This window comes from Carcharodon carcharias, chromosome 16 (assembly GCF_017639515.1).
Source record: "Carcharodon carcharias isolate sCarCar2 chromosome 16, sCarCar2.pri, whole genome shotgun sequence".
NCBI lineage: Eukaryota > Metazoa > Chordata > Chondrichthyes > Lamniformes > Lamnidae > Carcharodon > Carcharodon carcharias.
This window is the reverse complement of record NC_054482.1, coordinates 117,585,099-117,612,386: the sequence shown is the minus strand read 5'-3', so window position 1 is coordinate 117,612,386 and position 27,288 is coordinate 117,585,099. Positions and strand designations below refer to the sequence as shown.

At 52.2% G+C, this 27,288-nt stretch overlaps 1 protein-coding gene across 2 annotated transcripts; it reads left to right on the top strand.

Moving 5' to 3' along the window:
* The first annotated feature begins 12 nt into the window (after positions 1–12).
* tyw3 (tRNA-yW synthesizing protein 3 homolog (S. cerevisiae)) lies at positions 13–27,288 on the top strand. 2 transcript variants are annotated; one of them, XM_041207911.1, is made up of 6 exons: positions 13–177; positions 11,919–11,999; positions 14,409–14,507; positions 15,302–15,373; positions 21,711–21,844; positions 24,640–27,288. In XM_041207911.1, the coding sequence occupies exons 1-6, from the start codon at positions 13–15 to the stop codon at positions 24,833–24,835; spliced, it is 747 nt and encodes a 248-aa protein (XP_041063845.1). In that variant the 3' UTR covers positions 24,836–27,288. The 2 variants fall into 2 exon arrangements, with proteins under 2 accessions (XP_041063845.1, XP_041063846.1); XM_041207912.1 differs by lacking the exon at positions 21,711–21,844 and having other exon boundaries at positions 24,640–24,825.

Here is a 27,288-nt window from a genome sequence, read left to right as displayed (position 1 = left end):
GCGCGAGCCGCCATGGAGCCGTTCCGCATGCGCAAAGAGCAGCGGCTGCGGCCCGGCACCGACCGCAGCCGGGCCGGCCGAGTGGACCCGGCCATCAGCCGCCTGGTGGACAGGCTGAACCTGTCGGAGCGCTACTGCAGCACCAGCTCCTGCTCAGGCCGAATACTGCTGCTGGGGGTGAGGGGGAGGGGGGGTGAGGAGGGAGGGGGTGAGGAGGGAGGGAGGGAGGGGGTGATGAGGGAGGGAGGCGGTGATGAGGGAGGGGGTGATGAGGGAGGGGGTGATGAGGGAGGGAGGCGGTGATGAGGGAGGGAGGGGGTGATGAGGGAGGGAGGGAGGGGTGATGAGGGAGGGAGGGAGGGGGTGATGAGGGAGGGAGGGAGGGGGTGATGAGGGAGGGAGGGAGGGGTGATGAGGGAGGGAGGGAGGGGGTGATGAGGGAGGGAGGGGTGATGAGGGAGAGAGGGAGGGGGTGATGAGGGAGAGAGGGAGGGGGTGATGAGGGAGGGAGGGGTGATGAGGGAGGGAGGGAGGGGTGATGAGGGAGGGAGGGAGGGGGTGATGAGGGAGAGAGGGAGGGGGTGATGAGGGAGAGAGGGAGGGGGTGATGAGGGAGAGAGGGAGGGGTGATGAGAGAGGGAGGGGGTGATGGAGGGAGGGGGTGATGAGGGAGGGAGGGAGGGGGTGATGAGGGAGAGAGGGAGGGGGTGATGAGGGAGAGAGGGAGGGGGTGATGAGGGAGAGAGGGAGGGGGTGATGAGGGAGAGAGGGAGGGGGTGATGAGGGACGGAGGGGGTGATGAGAGAGGGAGGGGGTGATGGAGGGAGGGGGTGATGAGGGAGGGAGGGAGGGGTGATGAGGGAGAGAGGGAGGGGGTGATGAGGGAGAGAGGGAGGGGGTGATGAGGGAGAGAGGGAGGGGGTGATGAGGGACGGAGGGGGTGATGAGAGAGGGAGGGGGTGATGGAGGGAGGGGGTGATGAGGGAGGGAGGGAGGGGGTGATGAGGGAGGGGGTGATGAGGGAGGGGGTGGTGAGGGTGGGAGGGAGGGGGTGGTGAGGGTGGGAGGGAGGGGGTGGTGAGGGTGGGAGGGAGGGGGTGGTGAGGGAGGGAGGGGGTGATGAGGGAGGTAGGGAGGGGGTGATGAGGGAGGTAGGGAGGGGGTGGTGAGGGAGGGAGGGGGTGATGAGGGAGGGAGGGACGGGGTGGTGAGGGAGGGAGGGGGTGATGAGGGAGGGAGGGACGGGGTGATGAGGGAGGGAGAGGGTGATGAGGGAGGGAGGGAGGGGGTGATGAGGGAGAGAGGGAGGGGTGATGAGGGAGGGAGGGAGGGGGTGATGAGGGAGGGAGGGAGGGGTGATGAGGGAGGGAGGGAGGGGGTGATGAGGGATGGAGGGAGGGGGTGATGAGGGAGGGAGGGGTGATGAGGGAGGGAGGGAGGGGTGATGAGGGAGGGAGGGGGTGATGAGGGAGGGAGGGGGTGATGAGGGAGGGAGGGAGGGGTGGGGAGGGAGGGGGGTGATGAGGGAGGGAGGGGTGATGAGGGAGGGAGGGGGTGATGAGGGAGGGAGGGAGGGGGTGATGAGGGAGGGAGGCGGTGATGAGGGAGGGAGGGGGTGATGAGGGAGGGGGTGATGAGGGAGGGAGGCGGTGATGAGGGAGGGAGGGGGTGATGAGGGAGGGAGGGAGGGGTGGGGAGGGAGGGGGTGATGAGGGAGGGAGGGGTGATGAGGGAGGGAGGGGGTGATGAGGGAGGGAGGGGGTGATGAGGGAGGGAGGGAGGGGGTGATGAGGGAGGGAGGCGGTGATGAGGGAGGGAGGGGGTGATGAGGGAGGGAGGGAGGGGGTGATGAGGGAGGGAGGGAGGGGTGGGGAGGGAGGGGGTGATGAGGGAGGGAGGGGTGATGAGGGAGGGAGGGAGGGGTGGGGAGGGAGGGGGTGATGAGGGAGGGAGGGGTGATGAGGGAGGGAGGGGGTGATGAGGGAGGGAGGGAGGGGGTGATGAGGGAGGGAGGCGGTGATGAGGGAGGGAGGGGGTGATGAGGGAGGGGGTGATGAGGGAGGGAGGCGGTGATGAGGGAGGGAGGGGGTGATGAGGGAGGGAGGGGTGGGGAGGGAGGGGGTGATGAGGGAGGGAGGGGTGATGAGGGAGGGAGGGGGTGATGAGGGAGGGAGGGGGTGATGAGGGAGGGAGGGAGGGGGGTGATGAGGGAGGGAGGGAGGGGGTGATGAGGGAGGGAGGGGTGATGAGGGAGGGAGGGGTGATGAGGGAGGGAGGGAGGGGTGATGAGGGAGGGAGGGAGGGGTGATGAGGGAGGGAGGGAGGGGGTGATGAGGGAGGGAGGGGTGATGAGGGAGAGAGGGAGGGGGTGATGAGGGAGAGAGGGAGGGGGTGATGAGGGAGAGAGGGAGGGGTGATGAGGGAGGGAGGGAGGGGTGATGAGGGAGGGAGGGAGGGGTGATGAGGGAGGGAGGGAGGGGGTGATGAGGGAGGGAGGGGTGATGAGGGAGAGAGGGAGGGGGTGATGAGGGAGAGAGGGAGGGGGTGATGAGGGAGAGAGGGAGGGGTGATGAGGGAGGGAGGGAGGGGGTGATGAGGGAGGGAGGGAGGGGTGATGAGGGAGGGAGGGAGGGGGTGATGAGGGATGGAGGGAGGGGGTGATGAGGGAGGGAGGGGTGATGAGGGAGGGAGGGGTGATGAGGGAGAGAGGGAGGGGGTGATGAGGGAGGGAGGGGTGATGAGGGAGGGAGGGGGTGATGAGGGAGGGAGGGAGGGGGTGATGAGGGAGGGAGGCGGTGATGAGGGAGGGAGGGGTGATGAGGGAGGGAGGGGGTGATGAGGGAGGGAGGGAGGGGGTGATGAGGGAGGGAGGCGGTGATGAGGGAGGGAGGGGGTGATGAGGGAGGGAGGGGGTGATGAGGGAGGGGGTGATGAGGGAGGGAGGCGGTGATGAGGGAGGGAGGGGGTGATGAGGGAGGGAGGGGTGGGGAGGGAGGGGGTGATGAGGGAGGGAGGGGTGATGAGGGAGGGAGGGGGTGATGAGGGAGGGAGGGGGTGATGAGGGAGGGAGGGAGGGGGTGATGAGGGAGGGAGGGGTGATGAGGGAGGGAGGGGTGATGAGGGAGGGAGGGAGGGGTGATGAGGGAGGGAGGGAGGGGTGATGAGGGAGGGAGGGAGGGGGTGATGAGGGAGGGAGGGGTGATGAGGGAGAGAGGGAGGGGGTGATGAGGGAGAGAGGGAGGGGGTGATGAGGGAGAGAGGGAGGGGTGATGAGGGAGGGAGGGAGGGGTGATGAGGGAGGGAGGGAGGGGTGATGAGGGAGGGAGGGAGGGGGTGATGAGGGAGGGAGGCGGTGATGAGGGAGGGAGGGGGTGATGAGGGAGGGGGTGATGAGGGAGGGAGGCGGTGATGAGGGAGGGAGGGGGTGATGAGGGAGGGAGGGGTGGGGAGGGAGGGGGTGATGAGGGAGGGAGGGGTGATGAGGGAGGGAGGGGGTGATGAGGGAGGGAGGGGGTGATGAGGGAGGGAGGGAGGGGGTGATGAGGGAGGGAGGGGTGATGAGGGAGGGAGGGGTGATGAGGGAGGGAGGGAGGGGTGATGAGGGAGGGAGGGAGGGGTGATGAGGGAGGGAGGGAGGGGTGATGAGGGAGGGAGGGAGGGGGTGATGAGGGAGGGAGGGGTGATGAGGGAGAGAGGGAGGGGGTGATGAGGGAGAGAGGGAGGGGGTGATGAGGGAGGGAGGGAGGGGTGATGAGGGAGGGAGGGAGGGGTGATGAGGGAGGGAGGGAGGGGGTGATGAGGGAGGGAGGGGTGATGAGGGAGAGAGGGAGGGGGTGATGAGGGAGAGAGGGAGGGGGTGATGAGGGAGAGAGGGAGGGGTGATGAGGGAGGGAGGGAGGGGGTGATGAGGGAGGGAGGGAGGGGTGATGAGGGAGGGAGGGAGGGGGTGATGAGGGATGGAGGGAGGGGGTGATGAGGGAGGGAGGGGTGATGAGGGAGGGAGGGAGGGGTGATGAGGGAGAGAGGGAGGGGGTGATGAGGGAGAGAGGGAGGGGGTGATGAGGGACGGAGGGGGTGATGAGAGAGGGAGGGGGTGATGGAGGGAGGGGGTGATGAGGGAGGGAGGGGGTGATGAGGGAGGGGGTGATGAGGGAGGGGGTGGTGAGGGTGGGAGGGAGGGGGTGGTGAGGGTGGGAGGGAGGGGGTGGTGAGGGAGGGAGGGGGTGATGAGGGAGGTAGGGAGGGGGTGATGAGGGAGGTAGGGAGGGGGTGGTGAGGGAGAGAGGGGGTGATGAGGGAGGGAGGGACGGGGTGGTGAGGGAGGGAGGGGGTGATGAGGGAGGGAGGGACGGGGTGATGAGGGAGGGAGAGGGTGATGAGGGAGGGAGGGAGGGGGTGATGAGGGAGAGAGGGAGGGGTGATGAGGGAGGGAGGGAGGGGGTGATGAGGGAGGGAGGGAGGGGTGATGAGGGAGGGAGGGAGGGGGTGATGAGGGATGGAGGGAGGGGGTGATGAGGGAGGGAGGGGTGATGAGGGAGGGAGGGAGGGGTGATGAGGGAGGGAGGGAGGGGTGATGAGGGAGGGAGGGGGTGATGAGGGAGGGAGGGGGTGATGAGGGAGGGAGGGAGGGGTGGGGAGGGAGGGGGTGATGAGGGAGGGAGGGGTGATGAGGGAGGGAGGGGGTGATGAGGGAGGGAGGGGGTGATGAGGGAGGGGGTGATGAGGGAGGGAGGCGGTGATGAGGGAGGGAGGGGGTGATGAGGGAGGGAGGGAGGGGTGGGGAGGGAGGGGGTGATGAGGGAGGGAGGGGTGATGAGGGAGGGAGGGGGTGATGAGGGAGGGAGGGGGTGATGAGGGAGGGAGGGAGGGGGTGATGAGGGAGGGAGGCGGTGATGAGGGAGGGAGGGGGTGATGAGGGAGGGAGGGAGGGGGTGATGAGGGAGGGAGGGAGGGGTGGGGAGGGAGGGGGTGATGAGGGAGGGAGGGGTGATGAGGGAGGGAGGGAGGGGTGGGGAGGGAGGGGGTGATGAGGGAGGGAGGGGTGATGAGGGAGGGAGGGGGTGATGAGGGAGGGAGGGAGGGGGTGATGAGGGAGGGAGGCGGTGATGAGGGAGGGAGGGGGTGATGAGGGAGGGGGTGATGAGGGAGGGAGGCGGTGATGAGGGAGGGAGGGGGTGATGAGGGAGGGAGGGGTGGGGAGGGAGGGGGTGATGAGGGAGGGAGGGGTGATGAGGGAGGGAGGGGGTGATGAGGGAGGGAGGGGGTGATGAGGGAGGGAGGGAGGGGGTGATGAGGGAGGGAGGGAGGGGGTGATGAGGGAGGGAGGGGTGATGAGGGAGGGAGGGGTGATGAGGGAGGGAGGGAGGGGTGATGAGGGAGGGAGGGAGGGGTGATGAGGGAGGGAGGGAGGGGGTGATGAGGGAGGGAGGGGTGATGAGGGAGAGAGGGAGGGGGTGATGAGGGAGAGAGGGAGGGGGTGATGAGGGAGAGAGGGAGGGGTGATGAGGGAGGGAGGGAGGGGTGATGAGGGAGGGAGGGAGGGGTGATGAGGGAGGGAGGGAGGGGGTGATGAGGGAGGGAGGGGTGATGAGGGAGAGAGGGAGGGGGTGATGAGGGAGAGAGGGAGGGGGTGATGAGGGAGAGAGGGAGGGGTGATGAGGGAGGGAGGGGGTGATGAGGGAGGGAGGGAGGGGTGATGAGGGAGGGAGGGAGGGGGTGATGAGGGATGGAGGGAGGGGGTGATGAGGGAGGGAGGGGTGATGAGGGAGGGAGGGGTGATGAGGGAGAGAGGGAGGGGGTGATGAGGGAGAGAGGGAGGGGGTGATGAGGGAGATAGGGAGGGGGTGATGAGGGACGGAGGGGGTGATGAGAGAGGGAGGGGGTGATGGAGGGAGGGGGTGATGAGGGAGGGAGGGAGGGGGTGATGAGGGAGGGGGTGGTGAGGGTGGGAGGGAGGGGGTGGTGAGGGTGGGAGGGAGGGGGTGGTGAGGGTGGGAGGGAGGGGGTGGTGAGGGTGGGAGGGGGTGATGAGGGAGGTAGGGAGGGGGTGATGAGGGAGGTAGGGAGGGGGTGGTGAGGGAGGGAGGGGGTGATGAGGGAGGGAGGGACGGGGTGGTGAGGGAGGGAGGGGGTGATGAGGGAGGGAGGGACGGGGTGATGAGGGAGGGAGAGGGTGATGAGGGAGGGAGGGGGTGATGAGGGAGCGGGTGATGAGGGAGGGAGGGAGGGGGTGATGAGGGAGGGAGGGAGGGGGTGATGAGGGAGGGAGGGAGGGGGTGATGAGGGAGGGAGGGGGTGATGAGGGAGGGAGGGGGTGATGAGGGAGGGAGGGAGGGGGTGATGAGGGAGGGAGGGAGGGGGTGATGAGGGAGGGGGTGATGAGGGAGGGAGGGGGTGATGAGGGAGGGGGTGATGAGGGAGGGAGGGGGTGATGAGGGAGGGGGTGATGAGGGAGGGAGGGAGGGGGTGATGAGGGAGGGTGATGAGGGAGGGAGGGAGGGGGTGAGGAGGGAGGGAGGGGGTGATGAGAGAGGGAGGGGGTGATGGAGGGAGGAGGTGATGAGGGAGGGAGGGGGTGATGAGGGAGGGAGGGGGTGATGAGGGAGGGAGGGGGTGGGGAGGGAGGGGGTGATGAGGGAGGGAGGGGGTGATGAGGGAGGGAGGGAGGGGATGATGAGGGAGGGAGGGGGTGATGAGGGAGGGAGGGGGTGATGAGGGAGGGAGGGAGGGGGTGATGAGGGAGGGGGTGATGAGGGAGGGGGTGATGAGGGAGGGAGGAAGGGGGTGATGGAGGGAGGGGGTGATGAGGGAGGGAGGGGGTAGGGAGGGAGGGGGTGGGGAGGGAGGGGGTGATGAGGGAGGGGGTGGTGAGGGAGGGAGGGAGTGGTGAGGGAGGGAGGGTGATGAGGGAGGTAGGGAGGGGCTGATGAGGTAGGGGGTGATGAGGGAGGGAGAGGGTGATGAGGGAGGGAGGGGGTGATGAGGGAGGGGGTGATGAGGGAGGGAGGGGGTGAGGAGGGAGGGAGGGGGTGATGAGGGAGAGAGGGAGGGGGTGATGAGGGAGAGAGGGAGGGGGTGATGAGGGAGAGAGGGAGGGGGTGATGAGGGACGGAGGGGGTGATGAGAGAGGGAGGGGGTGATGGAGGGAGGGGGTGATGAGGGAGGGAGGGAGGGGGTGATGAGGGAGGGGGTGATGAGGGAGGGGGTGGTGAGGGTGGGAGGGAGGGGGTGGTGAGGGTGGGAGGGAGGGGGTGGTGAGGGTGGGAGGGAGGGGGTGGTGAGGGAGGGAGGGGGTGATGAGGGAGGTAGGGAGGGGGTGATGAGGGAGGGAGGGGGTGGTGAGGGAGGGAGGGGGTGATGAGGGAGGGAGGGACGGGGTGGTGAGGGAGGGAGGGGGTGATGAGGGAGGGAGGGACGGGGGTGATGAGGGAGGGAGAGGGTGATGAGGGAGGGAGGGAGGGGGTGATGAGGGAGCGGGTGATGAGGGAGGGAGGGAGGGGGTGATGAGGGAGGGAGGGAGGGGGTGATGAGGGAGGGAGGGAGGGAGGGAGGGGGTGATGAGGGAGGGAGGGAGGGGGTGATGAGGGAGGGAGGGGGTGATGAGGGAGTGAGGGGGTGATGAGGGAGGGGGTGATGAGGGAGTGAGGGGGTGATGAGGGAGTGAGGGAGGGGGTGATGAGGGAGGGAGGGAGGGGGTGATGAGGGAGGGTGATGAGGGAGGGAGGGGGTGAGGAGGGAGGGAGGGGGTGATGAGAGAGGGAGGGGGTGATGGAGGGAGGAGGTGATGAGGGAGGGAGGGGGTGATGAGGGAGGGAGGGGGTGATGAGGGAGGGAGGGGGTGATGAGGGAGGGAGGGAGGGGATGATGAGGGAGGGAGGGGGTGATGAGGGAGGGAGGGGGTGATGAGGGAGGGAGGGAGGGGGTGATGAGGGAGGGAGGGAGGGGGTGATGAGGGAGGGGGTGATGAGGGAGGGAGGAAGGGGGTGATGGAGGGAGGGGGTGATGAGGGAGGGAGGGGGTGGGGAGGGAGGGGGTGATGAGGGAGGGGGTGGTGAGGGAGGGAGGGAGTGGTGAGGGAGGGAGGGTGATGAGGGAGGTAGGGAGGGGGTGATGAGGTAGGGGGTGATGAGGGAGGGAGAGGGTGATGAGGGAGGGAGGGGGTGAGAAGGGAGAAGAGAGGGAGGGAGGGGGTGATGAGGGAGGAGGTGAGAAGGGAGGGAGGGGGTGAGGAGGGAGGGAGCAGTGAGGGTGGGGGTGAGGAGGGAGGGGGTGATGGAGGGGGAGGAGGGACGGAGAGGTGATGAGGGGGGAGGAGGGGGAGGAGGGAGGGGTGATGAGAGGGGAGGAGGGAGAGAGGGGTGAAGAGAGGAGGGAGGGAGGGGTGATGAGTGAGATGGTGATGAGTGAGGGAGGGTGGGGGTGGTGATGAGGAGGAGGGAGGGGTGATGAGGGAGGGGATGAGGAGGAGGGAGGGGGTGATATGGGGGGCAGGGGGGCTCGTGATGTGGGGAGCGAGGAGGAGTTGATGGGAGTGGAAGGGGGAGGTAGGAGGAGTGGGGGCTGAGAAGGTGGGGGGAGAGATGGGAGAGCGTGGGGGTGTGGATGGAGGAGGAATTGGGGGAGGAGTGTGGGGAGTGGAAGGTGGAGGGAGGAGGAGTGGGGGCTGAGAAGTGGGGGGGAGAGATGGGAGGGGGGAGAATGATGGGTGGGGGGGAGAATGATGAGGGGAGGGGGGACAGTGATGCGGGGAGGGGGCAGAGTGATGAGGGGAAGGGGGAGAGTGAGGGGAGGGGAAGAGGAGAGTAACGGGAGGGGAGGGGCAGAGGGAGGGGAGGGTGGAGAGTGACGGGAGGGGAGGGGGAGGAGTGTGGCGAGGGGAGGGGAGCGAGTGATGAGGGGAGGGGGCAGCCTGATGCGGAGGGGGGAGAGTGATGGGGGAGGGGAGGTGGACAGTGATGGAGGGAGGGGAGGGGGAGAGTGATGAGGGGAGGGGATGAGTAATGGGAGGTGTGGGGGAAGGGGGGGTGAGTGATGAGGGGAGGGGGAGTGTGGGGTGGGGGAAGAGTGATGAGGGGAGGGTGAGAGAGATGAGGGGAGGGTGGGTGAGAGGGAAGAGAGGGGGTGAGTGATGGGAGGGGGAGCGTGGGGTGGGGGAAGAGTGATGAGGGGAGTGTGGGAGGGGAGGGTGAGTGAGAGTGATGAGGGGAGGGTGGGTGAGAGAGATGTGGGGAGGGGAAGGTGAGAGCGATGAGGGGGGAGGGTGAGAGCGATGAGGGGAGGGTGAGAGCGATGAGGGGAGGGGAGGGTGAGAGTTGGGAGGGGAGTGGGAGAGTAGGGGAGAGTGGTGAGGGGAGGGGGGAAGAGTGCTGAGTGGAGGGGGGAGAGTGGTGAGAGGGGTGGGGGGAGAGTGATGAGAGGGGTGGGGGGAGAGTGATGAGAGGCTGGGGGTGAAGTGATGAGAGGGGGAGTGATGAGAGGGGTGGGTGGAGAGTGATGAGAGGGGTGGGGGGAGAGTGATGAGAGGCTGGGGGTGAAGTGATGAGAGGGGGAGTGATGAGAGGGGTGGGTGGAGAGTGATGAGAGGGGTGGGTGGAGAGTGATGAGAGGGGTGGGGGGAGAGTGATGAGAGGGGTGGGGGGAGAGTGATGAGAGGGGTGGGGGGAGAGTGATGAGAGGGGTGGGTGGAGAGTGATGAGAGGGGAGGGGGGAGAGTGATGAGAGGGGAGGGGGGAGAGAGGGGAGGGGGGAGAGTGATGAGAGGGGTGGGGGGAGAGAGTGATGAGAGGGGTGGGGGGGGAGTGATGAGAGGGGTGGGGGGGGTGAGAGGGGAAGGGGGGGAGTGATGAGAGGGTTGGGGGAGAGTGATGAGAGGGTTGGGGGGAGAGAGGTGGGGGGAGAATGATGAGATGGGTGGGGGGACAGTGATGCGTGGAGGGGGGAGAGTGATGAGAGGGGAGGGGTGAGAGTGATGGGAGGGGGGAGAGTGATGAGAGGGGAGGGGGGAGAGTGGTGAGAGGGGTGGGTGGAGAGTGATGAGAGGGGAGGGGGGAGAGTGATGAGAGGGGAGGGGGGAGAGTGATGAGAGGGGAGGGGGGAGAGAGGGGAGGGGGGAGAGTGATGAGAGGGGTGGGGGGAGAGAGTGATGAGAGGGGTGGGGGGGGAGTGATGAGAGGGGTGGGGGGGGTGAGAGGGGAAGGGGGGGAGTGATGAGAGGGTTGGGGGAGAGTGATGAGAGGGTTGGGGGGAGAGAGGTGGGGGGAGAATGATGAGATGGGTGGGGGGACAGTGATGCGTGGAGGGGGGAGAGTGATGAGAGGGGAGGGGGGAGAGTGATGAGAGGGGAGGGGGGAGAGTGATGAGAGGGGAGGGGGGAGAGTGATGAGAGGGGAGGGGGAGAGTGATGAGAGTGGAGGGGAGAGTGATAAGAAGGGAGGGGGGTGAGTGATGAGGGGGAGGGGGGAGAGTGATGAGAGGGGAGGGGGAGAGTGATGAGAGGGGAGGGGGAGAGTGATGAGAGGGGAGGGGGAGAGTGATGAGAGGGGAGGGGGAGAGTGATGAGAGGGAAGGGGGAGAGTGATGAGAGTGGAGGGGAGAGTGATAAGAAGGGAGGGGGGTGAGTGATGAGAGGGGAGGTGGGGGAGTGATGAGAGTGGAGGGGGGAGAGTGATGAGAGTGGAGGGGGGAGAGTGATGAGAGTGGAGGGGTGAGAGTGATGAGGGGAGGGGGGCTTGATAGGGGAGGGGGAGTGATGAGAGGGGAGGGGGAGAGTGATGAGAGGATGGGGGAGGAAAGTGATGAGAGGATGGGGGGAGGAGAGTGATGAGTGAATGGGGGGGAGAATGATGAGGAGAGGGGAGGGGGAGAGTGATGGGGGAGGTGGTGATTGATGAGGGTAGGGGGGTGTGATGAAGGTGGGAGGAGGGGGAGTGATAAGGGGGAGGTGGGTGTGATGAGGGGAGAGGGGGCATGTGATGAGAGGGCAAGGGGAGCGTGTGATGAGGGTTTGGGAAGAGTGGGTGAAAAGGGGCAGAGAAGGGGAATTGGGGAGAGGTTAGAGATGGTGGGGATGCTGCCTAGGCCATGAAGAAATAAGGAAAAACTAAGTCTTTTGACTGAAGGGGAAAGTGACAAGTGCTTGAGGGGATGGGATTGAGGGCAATGGGTGACGAGAGTTTGGGCTGGGGCAGTGGGTGGCGAAGGTTTGGGATGGGGCAGTGGGTGGTGATGGGATGGGGGCAATGGGTGGTGAGGGGATGGGATTGAGGGCAGTGGGTGGCGAGGGTTTGGGATGGGGCAGTGGGTGGCAAGGGAATGGGATGGGGGCAGTGAGTGGCGAGGGGATGGGATGGGGGCAGAGGGTGGCAAGGAGATGGGAAGGGGGCAGTGGGTGGCGAGGGGATGGGATGGGGGCAGTGGGCGGCGAGGATATGGGATGGTGTAGGGGGTGGCGAGGGGATGGGATGGGGACGGGTAGGAAGAAGAATGGAAGGAGAGAGGGTAGGGAGGGGAATCGGGACGGCGCTCTCAAGGGGGTTGGAGCGCGAAGGGGTAGGGAGCAACATGGAGGTGAGTGGGGAGGGAGGGGAATGGAGGGAGAGGGGCTAGAGGGGAATGGAGGGAGAGGTGCGTGGGTGAGAATGGAGGGAGTAAGGGGGAATGGAGGGAGAGGGGGGTGGGGGAAAGGAGGGGAGGGAGGGGAATGGAGGGCAAGGGGGGAGGGAGAGAGGGAGCATGCTACCCACTGAGCAACGGCTACGAGTCAGCTACTGTTAACCAAACTACACTATTTCATCTGTGAAATAATTTCAGGCAATTACTGTTTGACAGTGAGTGAGCTGGCAGGTTTAATGTAGTATTGTTTTCTGATGGGCTCCATACTGTAAATTATATAACCTGTAATGTACTTGTGATTTGTTTAGGGCTCTGATCAGACTGAAGTACAGAAACAGAACTGCTCTTGGCTATTTGTTACTCATCAGAAATGTCAGAAAGAAGATGTGGTAAGACACCAATATTCCGTTCCCCTTTGCCTCTAGTTTGGTCTGTCAGAGAATTCTCTTCAACTGACTGTCACTTGTTTGTTAATTCACCATATCTTAGTATCCCCTATTGTAGACCTGTATAGCTACATCTTTCTAAACGCCAGTGTAGTATAGCTTGCTGCAAGCAGTTTGGTGTCTTTAAGAAATATAATTGAATCAGCATCTTGACTAGCCCTGGCTCAGTGGGTAGCACCTCTCCCTTCTAGTCAGAAAAGACAGTTTTCCTTATCCTTGCATGTCTAGCAAACCACCTCCCCTACCCCCAATCTCTGTACATTCCTTCAATCCTACAACCCTAAAAACTTTTTTTTATCCAGAGGGTGGTGACGGTCTGGAATGGGCTGCCTGGGAGGGTGGTGGAGGCGGGTTGCCTCACATCCTTTAAAAAGTACCTGGATGAGCACTTGGCACATCATAACGTTCAAGGCTATGGGCCAAGTGCTGGTAAGTGGGATTAGGTAGGTAGGTAGGTCAGGTGTTTCTCATGTATCGGCGCAGACTCAGTGGGCTGAAGTGCCTCTTCTGTACTGTGTGATACTGTGAGATTCTGTGATATACCCCTCCGCCCAGTCACCTTCTTCCTGCACCCAATGTTATGATATGGCAAGTGGTATTTGCCAGGCTGACCAAATCCAGAAGAGAAACTTGGTTATGCTATCTCAACGATTTTGCAATTTGTATTTATTATAAGAAGACTTGTGCACTGAAGTCAGAAGTAATGAGTCTGCTACCACCTTTAGAGATTTTAAAGATTAAATTAAAACATTTATTAACAAAAGAAGAAAAAACTTAAAAATCTTATTTAACTAAAAGTTACCGAAATTTCTATTTGGCCAAACTCCCAACTACACACCCCCTTTATAGCAACAGTCCAAATAGATTCAAAATTTATAAATTCATCCAGCAATATTACCACAAGCACCCACTAGACATTCAAATTCTAAAGGCTTTCTCTCCTCCCCTCACCACCAACCCCCCCCCCCCCCCCACCCCCCGCCAGCACAGTACACCTTTCAATTCAAGATACCTACCACATAGCCTTCCATTCTTCTTTAAATATATTTCTCCTTTTTGTTCTGTAAATCATTGTTTCAACTTTTCTTTAGAAGTTACTTTTCCAAAAATATACCATGTTCTCATTATAGCCAGCAATTTTGAGAAAAATCAACATAATAACCTTGCCTTATTTATCTTGCCAGTTGTAAACATTTTCCATGTCCCTTTGAAAATCAAACACTTCTCCACTTATCTAAAAATGCAAATTTCATTCACACTTTCACTGCTGAGACCTCATCCTGGTTTACTCATCTCCATTTCAAATACCTGTCTTCCCCCTCACTTCTTTGATAAATTAAACCTTGCAGTCTAAGTGTGTCTAGTTTAATTAAATTAGCCCATACACAAAACCATACACACACACACGTGCCTGCTTTAAAGTATCCCACAATAATATTAGGAAAAATATGGTAGTTCCTTGACACTACTTTAGAAATGTGTCCGTTACATTGCCTTTCTTCGTTTTCCTACCAAAATGAATCACTTTGTACTTCTCTGCATTAAATTTCATCTGCCATGTGGCTGCCCATTCCACCAGCCTATGTCCTCTTGAAGTTTATCACTATCCTCCTCACAGTTCACAATGCTTCCAAGTTTTGTCTCATCTGCGAATTTTGAAATTGTGCCCTGCACACCCAAGTGTAGGTCATTAAAGTACAGATCAAGAAAAGCAGTGACCTAATACCGATAAATGGCAAACCCCACTGTATGCCTTCCTTCAGTCCATAAAACAGCTGCTCACTGCTACTCTGTTTCCTGTTGCTCAATCAACTTCATATCCATGTTGCCCCTGTCTTTTTATTCCATGTGCTTTAAATTTGTTAACCGTGGCATTAATCCCAGACCCCTGCTCTTTTTCCCATAAGTATTTATCCAAATCTCATTTGCAAGTTATTATTGATACTGCCTCCACTATCCTTTTAGGCGGCGCTTTCCAGATCATAACTTGCTGCATAAAAAGGTCTTCCCTCCTTTTGCCTCTGCCGATCACTTTCAATTTGTGTCCCTCTGGTTATTGATCCTTCTACAACTAGAAATAGTTTTACGTTATTTATTCTCGGAACCCTCATAATTTAGAACATCTCTATCAATCTCCTCTCAACATTTTCTGCTCTAAGGACAACAATTTCAGCTTCTCCGGTCTCTCTTTTCACATCACTGAAATTCCTCAACCCTAGCCTTCTGTACATCTTTTGCAAAGTTTTATGACAGAGATAGGACTGCAACAATACTTAGGAGCAAGTTTAGATTTCTTTTTGGTGTGAACTAGTGTATCACTTTTGTTTATCCAGCTTTTTCTCCATTCTGTAGATTGCAGGGCTGCAGAAAGCACAGGACAACGCGGTGTTTAAATTTGAACCATTTATTCTCCACGTCCAGTGCAGGAAGTTGGAGGATGCACAGCTCCTGGTAAGAATCAGTCGGCCCCTATCTTCAGATGCTGAGAGTTTGCCTTGGCTGCTCAGCGAAATGAGCTGCCCAGGCAGGGTTTGGAGCTAGTGTTGACATCTCCCTCCCCACTCAGTCTGTGCTGAGTTAGCTGAGCTCCATCTTTTTGCTTATTCAAAAGGTGACCATAAAGGCTAAATGGAAACTTGCCCTTTTATCTTAAGGGGGTCTTGAATATAAAGGGGAGGATGTGAAGCTTATGGAGCCTTCGTCAGATCCCACCTAAACACTGCATTCAGTTCTCGGTAGCACACCTCAGGAAAGGTATATAGACCTTTTGAGGGGATGCAGAACAGATTTCCCAGAATGACAGAGGCCTTAACATTAAATTATGAGTTTGTGTTACGTAAATTTGGCTTGTATTTCCTTGGGTTTAGAAGATTGAGGGGTGATCTAATCAAGGTGTTGGAAATATTAAAAGGATTTGGGAAATACTCTAGTATAAGTGCATTTAAGAGGAAACTAGAAAATTACATGAGGGAGAAAGGAATAGATGGTTAAATTGATAGAGTGAGATGATGTGGGAGCGGGAGAAGGATCGAGGGGGCGTAACTACCAACATTGCCAAGTTGGACTGAATGGCCTGTTTCCATAGTGTAAAGCCTTTATGAAACTAATGCATTGAATATCAAAATGTTAAAAAGGAACTTGGCGTAATTAAGTTTTATTTACAATTCTACAATACATTCTTAATTTTAAATTCAATCTGTGCAGATAAACATACTGATTTGCTGATCTACTATTCTGGATTACAGCACTCTGTCGCTATAAACTCTGGCTTCAGGAACTCTGGAATCACAGTTGGCAAGAAAGGCAAAATAATGATGGTAAAATGGTTTTGTTTGTATTACTTCATTATAAGTTACTTGCGAATTTTAATTTTATACCACGTTCTCTGCAGCTGAAGCTCCACAAGTTACTCCTGAGATGACTATTAGAATTCCATTCTGCGCATGATCCAAATGCTCCTTGATAGTTTCCATATGTCAGTAATCACAGGCTGTGCCCCTGTGATTGAATGATGTATTCAGCAGCATGCTGTATGCACCATGCAACTTTCACTGTCTCCGACTGAATTCTGAGCTGATTCATTCCCTTCCTTAGGCCAGGTTTAGGCTTGGGAGGCTGCGTCCCAGTAATCATCCCGTCTCGCTGTAACAGATCCTAAAAGCTCTTTATTGAGTCGTTAGCCCCACAGAAGGAGGCCATTTGCCCCATTTTGCCTGTGCCTTTCTTCGAAAGAGCTGTACGGTTAGTTCCACTCCCCTGCTGTTCCCGATAGCCATGTAAATTATTGTTTTTAAGTGTATTTCTAATTCCCTTTTGAGAGTTATTGAATCTGTAATTCCAAATTACAACTTGCTGCATTTTTAAAAAAAAAGAAAAATTTCAGCATGTCATGTCTTTTTTATGCAAACTACCTTAAATCTGTGTCCTCTGGTTGTCAATTCTCCTAACATTGGAAACAGTTTCTTCCTATTAACTCAATTTTAAATACCTCCAAAGAGAACTTCCATCCTTTCTACTTTCCAATCTTCATTGTTATTAAAGTCAGTGTTTATCTGAATCTGTCTTTTATTGTCAAAATGCTGCGAGCACCTCTAATGGTTGTTGTTTTTTTAAATTTTAGAATCCAAAAGCAATCTTGCTTCTGACAAGGAAGCAAAATTTGAAAATGAATTTCCCTAGAATTTTATTGAGCAGCTGAACTCTTTCTTCCACTGTTGCTGCCGCATGATGCAGTATACCATCATGCTCTTTGTCATATATCATATTTATACTGTGCCTTGATGACCTCCATATGCCCCAAAGCTAATTAATTACTTGTGAAGTGTAGTTGTAATGTAGGAAATGAAAGCTACATATTACTATACAGAGTAACTTCCAATGTTGCAGCGTACCTTGTGAATGGTATCATGAGTTCTGGCATTAGAATACCTACTTCACCATCGTGATATTGCAGGCAAGAGTTTCATTTGCTTATCTTTGATACTAATATTAACATAACGTAATGAGCTTTGGCTTCCAAAAACTTAGCAGGAATTGTGTCACAGTCGAAGCTTCCAAACTGATCTTCGTCACAAGTTGCAGTACAAAGAGAGAGCGTTCACTTCTTGGCTGTACCACTAGATGGCAGGATGGCTAGCCAATCCTGTCAGCTTGCCTTCTCTCTGTGCACTTGTCTTAACATATCTGACTCCAATGACGAACATCAGATTTCCTTCCTGAACAAGATGGGTTTGTTGAGAATATTCTTGGTCTAACTTTTCATTTCAGATTTATTGAAGTAACTGAATTTAAATTCCTCAGCTTCATTGGTGAGATTTGAACTCATATCTCTGGAAGATTACTAATCCAGTAATGTAACCACTGTGCTACTCTACCCAGGTGACTGACAGGTGAAGTCCAGCCTACTTCTCACATGATTGGTGGGGCATCATGTGTAAACACTTAACACAACTCACCTGCACCCCTTTCTTTACCCCCCTACCCCCCAGTGCTCCCAAACCCATAGTGCAAAATGGAGGACAAACCACTGGACTAATAAAAGGAACAATACTCTGGAAAATTCCTCTCTCACCCTCCCTCAGATGATCAAAACCAGTAACTGGTGCAGGAGGTCGCAGTTATCTATAAAGACCTATCCAGTCAGGAACCGATCCAACTCCCTCTTGAAGGCGATGCAAAAGTCAGCAGCCACTACGCCAGCCAGAAGCACATTCCAGAAGCTTCTTACTCTCTAGGAGTGGGCCCACCCAACATCCAGTTGATTTCTACTCTTGTACAGTTAAATTACTGTCTTCTCAGTCTGTTAAACTGGAATAATTTATCAATAGGTCAATCTATACAACGCATTCATTATTTTATAAAATAATCAGGTCCCCATTAAGTGTACGCTGCTGTACAGTAAATAGACTGAGGTCTTTGAGCCTGAGTAACTAAGGTTCTTTAAGCTAGGAATCATTCTTAGCTCTTGTCTGGACCTTTGCTACTATATCACCAAATCTGGCGAAAGTATTCCTGGTGTGGTCTGACCAACAACCTGTACAGTGCCGAAATGGCACCCTTTAACTGAATAGTTCTCTTAATACAATCGAATACTTTGTTCACTTTAGCTACAATTTCTCTATCTCGGTCATGAACCTTCAACCATCTATGCATAATAACAATTTTTCTCTCTTCCCCTCAGTATTATTGCCTGCAAATGATATACATATTCTGTTGGCCCTACCGATATGCATGATGCTCCATTTATCTAAATGCTAATTAAAAATAACAGGATAAATAAAGATCCACCCTCTGGGTAAAAAGCTTTTTCCTCACACCCCCCTAAACCTCCTGCCCCTCACCTCGAACTTCTGTCCCCTCGTGACTGATCCTTCAACTAAGGGGAACAGCTGCTCCCAGTCCACCCTGTCCATGCCCCTCATAATCTTGTACACCTCAATCAGGTTGGCCCTCAGTCTTCTCTGCTCCAACGAAAACAACCCAAGTCTATCCAACCTCTCTTCATAACTTAAATATTTCATCCCAGGCAACATCCTGGTGAATCTCCTCTGCACCCCCTCCAGTGCAATCACATCCGTCCTATAATGTGGCGACCAGAACTACACACAATACTCCAGCTGTTGCCTCACCAAGGTTCTATACAACTCCAACATGACCTCCCTACTTTTGTAAACTATGCCTCGATTGATAAAGGCAAGTGTCCCATATGCCTTTTTCACCACCCCACTAACATGCCCCTATGGACACACACGCCAAGGTCCCTTTGTTCCTCAGAACATCCTAGTGTCATGCCACTTATTGAATACTTCCTTGTCAAATTACTCCTTCCAAAGTGTATCACCTCACACTTTTCAGGGTTAAATTCCATCTGTCACTTATCTACCCATTTGACCATCCCGTCTATATCTTCCTGTAGCCCAAGACACTCAGCCTCACTGTTAACCACCCGGCCAACCTTTGTGTCATCCGCAAACTAACTAATCCTACCCCCCACGTTGTCATCTGTGTCATTTATGTAAATAACAAATAATAGGGGACCCAGCATTGATCCCTGTGGTACGCCACTGGACACTGGCTTCCAGTCACTAAAGCAGCCTTCTGTCATCACCCTCTGTCTCCTACAACTAAGCCAATTTTGAATCCACCTTATCAAATTACCCTGTATCCCATGTGCCTTTGCCTTCTTTATAAGTCTCCCATGTCGGACCTTGTCAAAGGCTTTGCTGAAATCCATATAAACGACATCAACTGCACTCCCCTCATCTACACACCTGGTCACTTCCTCAAAAAATTCAATCAAATTCATTAGGCATGACCTCCCTCTGACAAAGCCATGCTGACGATCCCTGATCAAACCTTGCCTCTCCAAATGGAGATAGATACTCTCCTTCAGAATTTTCTCCAATAGTTTCCCTGCCACTGACATGAGACTCACTGGTCTGTAGTTCCCTGGCTTTTCTCCACAACCCTTCTTAAATAGCGGGACCGCATTAGCTGTTCTCCAGTCCTCTGGCACCTCTCCATGGCCAGAGAGGAATTAAAAATTTGGGAGAGAGCCCCTGCGATCTCCTCCCTTGCCTCCCTCAGCAGCCTGGGACACAAATCATCCGGATCTGGAGATTTGTCCACTTTTAAGCCTGCCTACACCTCCAATACCTTGTCATTCCCTATATCAATATGCTCCGGTGAGATTCAGATCATTGTGAGCCAAAATGGAGCTTGAAGTTATCTTTGAAAGGACGAAGAGAAGCCGTTGGAGACGTAAGCACTCTTGACTGCTAGGAAATGCCTCCTATTATATTCTTAAAGAGTTTTGAACTTCTTCCAAAAGCCTGCAGTCCCCTTCCTAAGCAATGAGGTGTTTATATGTTCCCTGGTACTTAGCTGAAAGTCTGATCCATGTATCCATTATATCATGAGGAAGGCATTCTCTCAAGGATTGCTAATTTTGAAGCTAGATTTGCTCCCCTCTCTCATCACCCCCTCCCAGGTCACTTCTATCAATGCCTTTTTGAAAGTAGGAAGCATAATCTGGAAATGAAAAGTTGGTGCCAGTAAAAAGTGACCATGAAGCTGTTGGTGTAAAAACTCAACTGAACTTGCTGTCCTTACCTGTCCTGGGCCTACCTGGCACTCCAGTCTTACAGCAACATGGTGTATACTTAACCTTCTTCTAAAGTTTGCTAGCAAGCCTCTCCATTGTATCAAAAACTGCTACGAGTGGTTCAAGAAGAAGCCCCACCTTCTTTAGGTAACTAGGGAATGGGCAACAAATGTGAAGCTCTGATCCCCAGAATGGTTGACATAAAAAGCTACACATGATCTCTCAAACATAACACCTCTAGTTCAGTAAGGAAGACTAGAAATACTTGCTTTGATTTAGCGTCTGTCACTTGGATGCCTTCTGGTCTTTGGTAAAGCTCTCTACCCAATGGAAAGAACTCCAAGGTCTTCCATATCACTTAACATTACATACAATTTAGAGCGCAGAAACAGGCCATTTTGCCCAACTGGTCCACCGTGGGGTTTATACTCCAAGCCCTTGTCATCACCATCCCTTTCTCTGGAGCTCTGAAGAAGAGTCATATGACACGAAACATTAACTCTGTTTTTCTCTCTCCACAGATGCTGCCAGACCTGCTTTTCCAGCGTTATCTTTTTTTTTTAAGATTTCCAGCATCTGCAATATTTTGCTTTTATATCACCATACCTTTCCATTCCTTTCTCCCTCATGTTCTTAGCTAGTCTCTCTTTATTCTTTTCACCTCAACTACTCCATGGTACTAGCTGTGGATCAGTGGGTAGAATTCTTGCCTCTGGGTCAGATGGTTGTGGGCTCAAGTCCCTCTCCAGGATTTGAGCACAAAAATCAAAGTTGACACTCCACTGTAGTATGGATGAGACAATAAACCAAAGCCCCATCTGACCCCTTGAAGGTAAAAAAAAAATCCCTTGGCATTATTTTGAAGAAGAGCAAGAGAGTTATCCCTGGTGTCCTGGGCAATATTTATCCCTCAATTAATAGTACTAAACCTGATTGTGGCTATTATCACATTACTGTTTGTGGGAGCTTGCTGTGCGCAAATTGCTGCATTTCCTATATCATAACCGTGACTACATCTCAAAAGTACTCCATTGGCTGTAAAATGCTTTGGGAAGCCCTGTGGTTGTGAAAGGCACTATATAAATGCAGGAGTTCCAAAGAGTCTTGGAGGACTCAATGTAAACTGTTTCTCCCTCTGCAGATGCTGCCAGACCTGCTGAGTTTTCCAGCACTTTGTTTTTATTTCAGATTTCCACCATCCATGCTATTTTTGCTTTTATATAAGTGCAAGTCTTTCTTTGATGTGGTACTGTATTCTACATCCTAACCACTATGTATAAAGAAGGCTCCTGCTTTCCTTATTGGATTTGTTATCGAATGTCTTATATTTATGGCCGCTCATTATGGACACCTCCACAAGTAGACACTCATCTCTACATCGACCCATTTCAATATGTTGAAGACTTCTATCAGGTCACCCTCAGCCTTTAATTTTTCTAGAGACAAGATCCCCAGCCTGCTCAATCTTTTAAAGGGGAATGGGAGAAGTCTTTGAAAAAAAATGAGAATAGATTGGTGTAGATAGCTGCAGTTGAAATGGTAGGCTTTCTTGGTACTGCCCCTCCGACAATGCAGCACTCCTTTAGTATTGCACCTCCAGCAAGACAGCACTGCTGCAACATCGGTTCTGCAAAACATTAACTCTCTACAGATGCTGTCAGACCTGCTGAGTATTTCTAGCACTTTGTTTTTAATTAGCATCTGCAGTATTTTGCTTTTATCACCATGAGTGGTGATGGCAAATGGCAGATTATTTCACTATCCCTTTTATAATTCTCTGCTGTCATGTTTCATTTAAATGTCTTAAAGTTCCTGAGATTAGATGAGCATCTGAGGGCCAGTGAATAGGGAACAGGAATGACATGTGAAAGGAGGCAGAATGTGAACAGCTCTGTATAAATACATGTGTTTTCTTGAGTATCCTGGGAAGACATGGGTTGATCCTGATTTTGCGGTGGCAAGGACCCTGCCTTAACAGAAACATACCGTAGTAACACCCCTTCCATTGGGACTCAAAAACTGCTTCAGTATTTGATTTTTCTGGTCACCAGGCTGTTCGCAGTACCCATTGTCTGGAGGTTCCTTTATGCCATCAAGGGATAGTGCTGGTGAGTGAAGAGTACATCGATTACCTTGTGCAAGTGGCGAATCAGAAAATGGAGGAAAATCAAAAGAGGATAGAAAGGTAGAACCACAATTCTAGGGCAGCAATATCTTATTGAACAATACGAGAGTCACTGAGCATGAGTTTTACTTGCACCAGCTGTGGCTCCATGGGCAACATTCACACCTTGGAGTCAGAAAGTTGTGGGTTTAAGTCACATTCCAAAGTCTTGAGCACGTCCAGGCTGACGCTCCAGTTCTGTGCTGAGGAGACGCCACACTGGTGGAGGGGCGGTGCCAAGTCGGCGCTGCATTGGCAGAGAGGCTTTCTTTTAAATAAAACGTTAAATCACAGCCCCAACTGACCTGTCATTGTCATTTATTGCAAGGGAAATGGAATATAAAAGTGGGGATGTTTTGCTGCAGTTGTACAGGGCTTTAGTGAGACCACATCTGCAGTACTGTGTACAGTTTTGGCCTCCTTATTTAAGAATGGATATAAATACATTAGAAGCAGTTCAGAGAAGATTCACGCGACTGATACCTGGGATGGGGGTGGTTTTCTTCTGAGGAAAGGTTGGACAGGCTGGGCCTGTATTCATTAGAGTTTAGAAGAATGAGAGGTGATCTTATTGAAACATAAAATCCTAAGGGGAATTGATAGTGTGGATGCTGTCAGGATGTTTCCCCTTGTGAGAGAAACTAGAACTAGGGGACACAGATTAAAAATAAGGAGTCGCACATTTAAAATGGAAATGAGAAGAAATCTTTTCTCTTGATCGTGTGTCTTTAAGTGCAACCCAAATCTGAGATTTATGCCAACCAGAGTTCAAGGGCAGCAGATACGTGGGAATGGCACCACCTGCAAGTTCCCCTCCATGCCACTTACCATCCTGACCTGGAAATATATTGCCATTCACTCATTGTCTGGGTTAACATCCTGGAACTTCCTTCCTAACAGCACTGGGAGTGTTCCTACGAAACATGGATTGCAGTGCTCAAGAAGGTAGTTCACCACCTTCCCCATATCCTAAAATAGAATTGAAAAATGCAAGTCTCTTTTTAATTCCACAGTATACCAATTAGATAACGTATCTTGGTGCTTGGGAGAATGTGGTGGAACTGCAGGACTCTGATATAAAGGGCAGCACCATTTAAACAGAAAACATCTGTAGCACTGCAGGCTTCTGTTAAACCTGTCCTGATCTCCTCAAATTATTTGGGGAAAATTAAAATGATTTTAATAGCAGAAAAGGTCATCCAGATTGGTTTCCAAAGCAGCCTTTACCATGACAATTGACTGTGAAATGTAGATGTTACCATTGCCGGTTAGCATTTCTTTATTAATGTTTGTCCACCTTGGAGCTGTGGAAGTTTAAGGATGAAGGAATGGAAGAAGTGGCTAGCGCTCTGCTTGTACAATCTCTTTGTTACTGGGGAGCAGCTGGCTTCATCCTTCTGCCAGACACACCACACATCTAGATAGAGCAAAGCTACAAATCACCAATGATCTGATTGATAGGTGAAACAGGCTCCAGGGACAGATTTGTGATCTCCTATCTCCTATTCATAAAGCAAAAGAATAGTCAGGATTCAACCAGCATTAAAGTGTTGTCAAAATCTTGTGATTAAAGCTTGCAAGAAAGAACTTGGATTTATATCGGGCCTTTGAAGTACTTCTGAAGTGTAGTCAGTGTTATAATATAGGCAATATGGCAGCCAATTTGGACGCAGCAAGATGCTTATACAGGGTATTTAAGACTGATGAGGGTCGTGAATGTTTGGAACTCTCTTCCTTAAAAGATGGTGGAGGCAGAATCTTTGAATATGTTTAAGGCAGAGTTAGATAGATTCTTGATAAGCAAGGGGATGAAAGCTTATCAGGGGATGTCAGGAATGTGGGGCTGAAGTTAAAATCAGATCAGCCATGATCTCATTGAATGGTGGAGCAGGCTTGAGGAGCCCAGTGGCCTACTCCTGCTCCTAATTCTACGTTCATATGTATCTCACAAACACCAAGATCATGACCAGATAATCTGTTCAGTGAATTTGTTTGAGGGATAAATATCAGCTGGGACGCCGGGGTGAACTGCCCTGCTTTTTAGTGCCACTGTATCTTCTATGTCCACCACCTGAGAGTTAAGTGTCCCATCCCAAGAACAGTACTACACTGAGTGGCAGTCTGTATTTTGTGCTAAAGTCCCTAGGGTGGGACTTGAACCTGTAACATTCTGACTTAGTGAGACTGCTGCCTACTGAGCCACAGCTGAGACATTTGAATTTTCATTATCTATTTTTTTTTTTAAAGCACTATAGATTCTGGTTTGTGATTTTAATCAAACTGAGAAAAGGTTTTGTTTTATTTCCCTCTCATTTTCTGGCTGCTCCATGTAATATTACTCAGACTACGGTACATAAAGCTGGCCTGTCCCTAGTGGCAGACAGGCACACTGCTTCTCTAGGATGAACTTGTGCAAGTTATCCAGAGACTACTAAGATCATCTTAGAATCACAGAATTTTACAGCACAGGAGGCTATTCAGTCTGTTCTGCCTGTGCCAGCTCTTTAAAAGAATTATCCAATTAGTCCCACTCCCCAGGTTTTCCTCCACAGCCCTGTAACATTTTCCTCCTCCAAGTATTTATCCAATCCCTTTTGAAAGTTACTATTGAATCTGCTTCCACTGCCCTTCAGGCAGCGCATTCTAGATCATAGCAACTTGCTGTTTTGAAAAAAAAAATCTCTCTTGATAATTCACAAAAGAACTTAGATCTGTGTTCTCTAGTTACCAACACTCTTGCCAGTGAAAATGGTTTCTCTTTCATTTAGTCTCATCAAACTCATTTCTCACCATTTTCATTTTTGCTTGATTTCTAGGTTTTACACTGGTCTTCAATCTGCCCTAAGTGCCCCTGTGCCTCCTGAACGGCTTGATGAAAATGTGAGCACAGCTGACTCTTCTTACACTCGCAGAAGAAGACAAAGAACTACGAAGAAGGAACGAGGAAATGGAGAGCTGACAGCCCACAGCGATAGTGAGAGTGATCTCGCTTTTTTGATGGGCAGCACATGATCACAGCTTTTTAATCCCCAGAATGAGTTTAAAGCGTAGTCTTTGCATGCAGTTGGAAAGCCTGCAGGGGCTCAAACAATATCTCCAAAAATAATCTTTGCATCAGCAATTGGGATAATTTAATCAGAGGTCTGATGCTGTCAGTTGTGTGGGTCTCGTCTCTTTTTTGGACTATTTTTATGAAGTAAATTTTATCCCGGCTGATTTTCTGTTTAAAAAATGAACATTACATTTAAAATGACAGGAGCTGGGTGAGACACTGACATGTAGGATCATGTTGGTTGAAAATTTCTGAAAATATTCATCAGGTGAAGGAAGTATAAGATGGGGGTGTTTAAATGCTGTGTGTATATCTTTCTCACATTTTTCTCCAATGTGAATTAAATATTTGAAAAGGGAAAAAATTTGCAGGGCTTTGGGGAAAGAGAACAGGAGTTGGATGAATTGAATAGCTCGGTCAAAGAGTCAACACAGGCATGATGGTATTGTATTTGTCTTACTCTGCACACACATTGCTAGCAAAACAAAGACGAGATGGATTTTAGCTATCCTACAATACACCAAAAATTCACATTTATGTAGTGCCTTTAACATGATAAGACATCATAATGTGCTTAGTGTATTCAAATAAAATTTGACATTGCACCAAATGAGATATTAGGACAGGTGACTAAAAGCTTGATTAAAGAGGTAGGTTTTAAGGAGGATCTTAGAAGAGAGAGAGAGCTGGAAAGGTTTAGGGAGAGAATTTGAGAATTTGGGACTGAGGCAGCCGAAGGCACAATGGAATAAAGTTTAAAGTATGACAATTTTTTTTAAACAATACACACTACACTGCTTCCTAGATCAGTATGTCTCCAGTCTGACAAGGAAGGGAGCATTGCCTGATTCAGTTCTGCAGTGGAAAGGGAACAAATGGGAAATAGTGACCGCAACATAGGTTCAATGCAAGAAGCAAAATAATCAAATACTTTAACTGCTCAGCAATAGATGATCTTCAACGAGGAAATGGATAGAGTAAGCAATATAAAAAGTCCTAGAAGGCAAATGGGTAAGGCACATCGAGAAAATGTCATTCCATAGATAAAGATTGTATTTGCACAGTGTCTTTCACAATTCAGGGCATGCCAAGGTGCTTCACAGCAAATGAAATAGATTCTGACAGGAATTTAATCTTAATTGTGCCTAACTGGACAGGCAGGTGTGGGTTGTCAGGTTTGCCACAAAGCGAGAGTAGAGTCAAAGCCCAGAGGATTGTAAAACCGTGCCTCTGGTTTGAATTATAAATCACATTTGCTTTTTGTTTACGACACTGAGGACGTTTTTGTGCGTCTCTTTTTTTGTGAAGCATACTAGAGATTTGATGGTTCACTAAAATTCAACAAGACAGACGACTTCTTCCTATTCCAATTATGGGGGTAATTGGGCATTTAGTGTCGGAAATAGCAATCCACGGATACAACTCAGCTCCATAACTCCAAAAGTAAATGCTAAGGATACTGTTTGTGTAAAGCACGTGGCCGGTGGCTATTTAATTCTGTCATGATGTTATAAACTTAATGTTAGCTTCTGTGCACTGAAAACTGCATTTAGTGCTAAATATTTATTTTAATCTTAATACTAATATAAGTGTCCACTTTTCTAATGCACATGAAGTTATTTTTTTTCCCCAGCCCACCCAGCCTTTTGTTCCTCTGTAGTACCAGGGATGAAGGACTTCAGTGATGTTGAGAGACTGAAGAAGATGGGATTGTTCTTCTTAGAGCAGAAAAAATTAAAGGGAGATTTAATAGGGTGGTGTTCAAAATCAGGAAAGATGTTGATAGAGTAAATAGATGAGAATTTTTACACTGCGAGTTGTCGTGATCAGGAATGTGCTTCCTGAAAATGCAGAGGATTGAATAATAACTTTCAAAAGGGAATTGGATAAATATTTGAAGGAGAAAAAATTTACAGGGCTACGGGGAAAGAGCAGGGGAGTGGGGCTAACTGGATTGTTCTTTCAAAGAGCTGGCACAGGCACAATGGTCTGAATGGTCTCCTTATGTAGTATATGATTCGAGCAGGACGTGAGCATCACTTGGCAAGGCCAGAATTTATTCTCCATCCCTAGTTGCCCTGAAGGTAGGGGTGGGCTGTCTTCATCATGAACTGGTAGTGAGTTTGATGCAACTGTGTGGCTTGCTAGGCCCTTTCAGAGGGAAGTTTGCTATCAACCACATTGGTGTGGGCCTGGAGTCACATATAGGGCCAGAATGAGTAAGGATAGCAGGTTTCCTTCCCTAAAGGACCTTATTGAGCAAGTTGGGTTTTTAGGACAATCCCAATAGCCTGGTGGTTACTTTTACTGATCCCAACTTTATATTTCCAAATTTTCTTAAACTGAATTTAAATTCTCAAATTTATAATGAGACTTGAATTTATGTTAAACAAAAACAGAATTACCTGGAAAA

Excerpts from the sequence above, each read along its gene's own strand:
- tyw3 (XM_041207911.1), top strand. The coding sequence starts at position 13 with ATGGAGCCGTTCCGCATGCGCAAAGAGCAGCGGCTGCGGCCCGGCACC. Across the intron at positions 178-11,918 it reads GCCGAATACTGCTGCTGGGG|GGCTCTGATCAGACTGAAGT; the intron begins GTGAGGGGGAGG and ends TGATTTGTTTAG. Across the intron at positions 12,000-14,408 it reads AATGTCAGAAAGAAGATGTG|ATTGCAGGGCTGCAGAAAGC; the intron begins GTAAGACACCAA and ends TCCATTCTGTAG.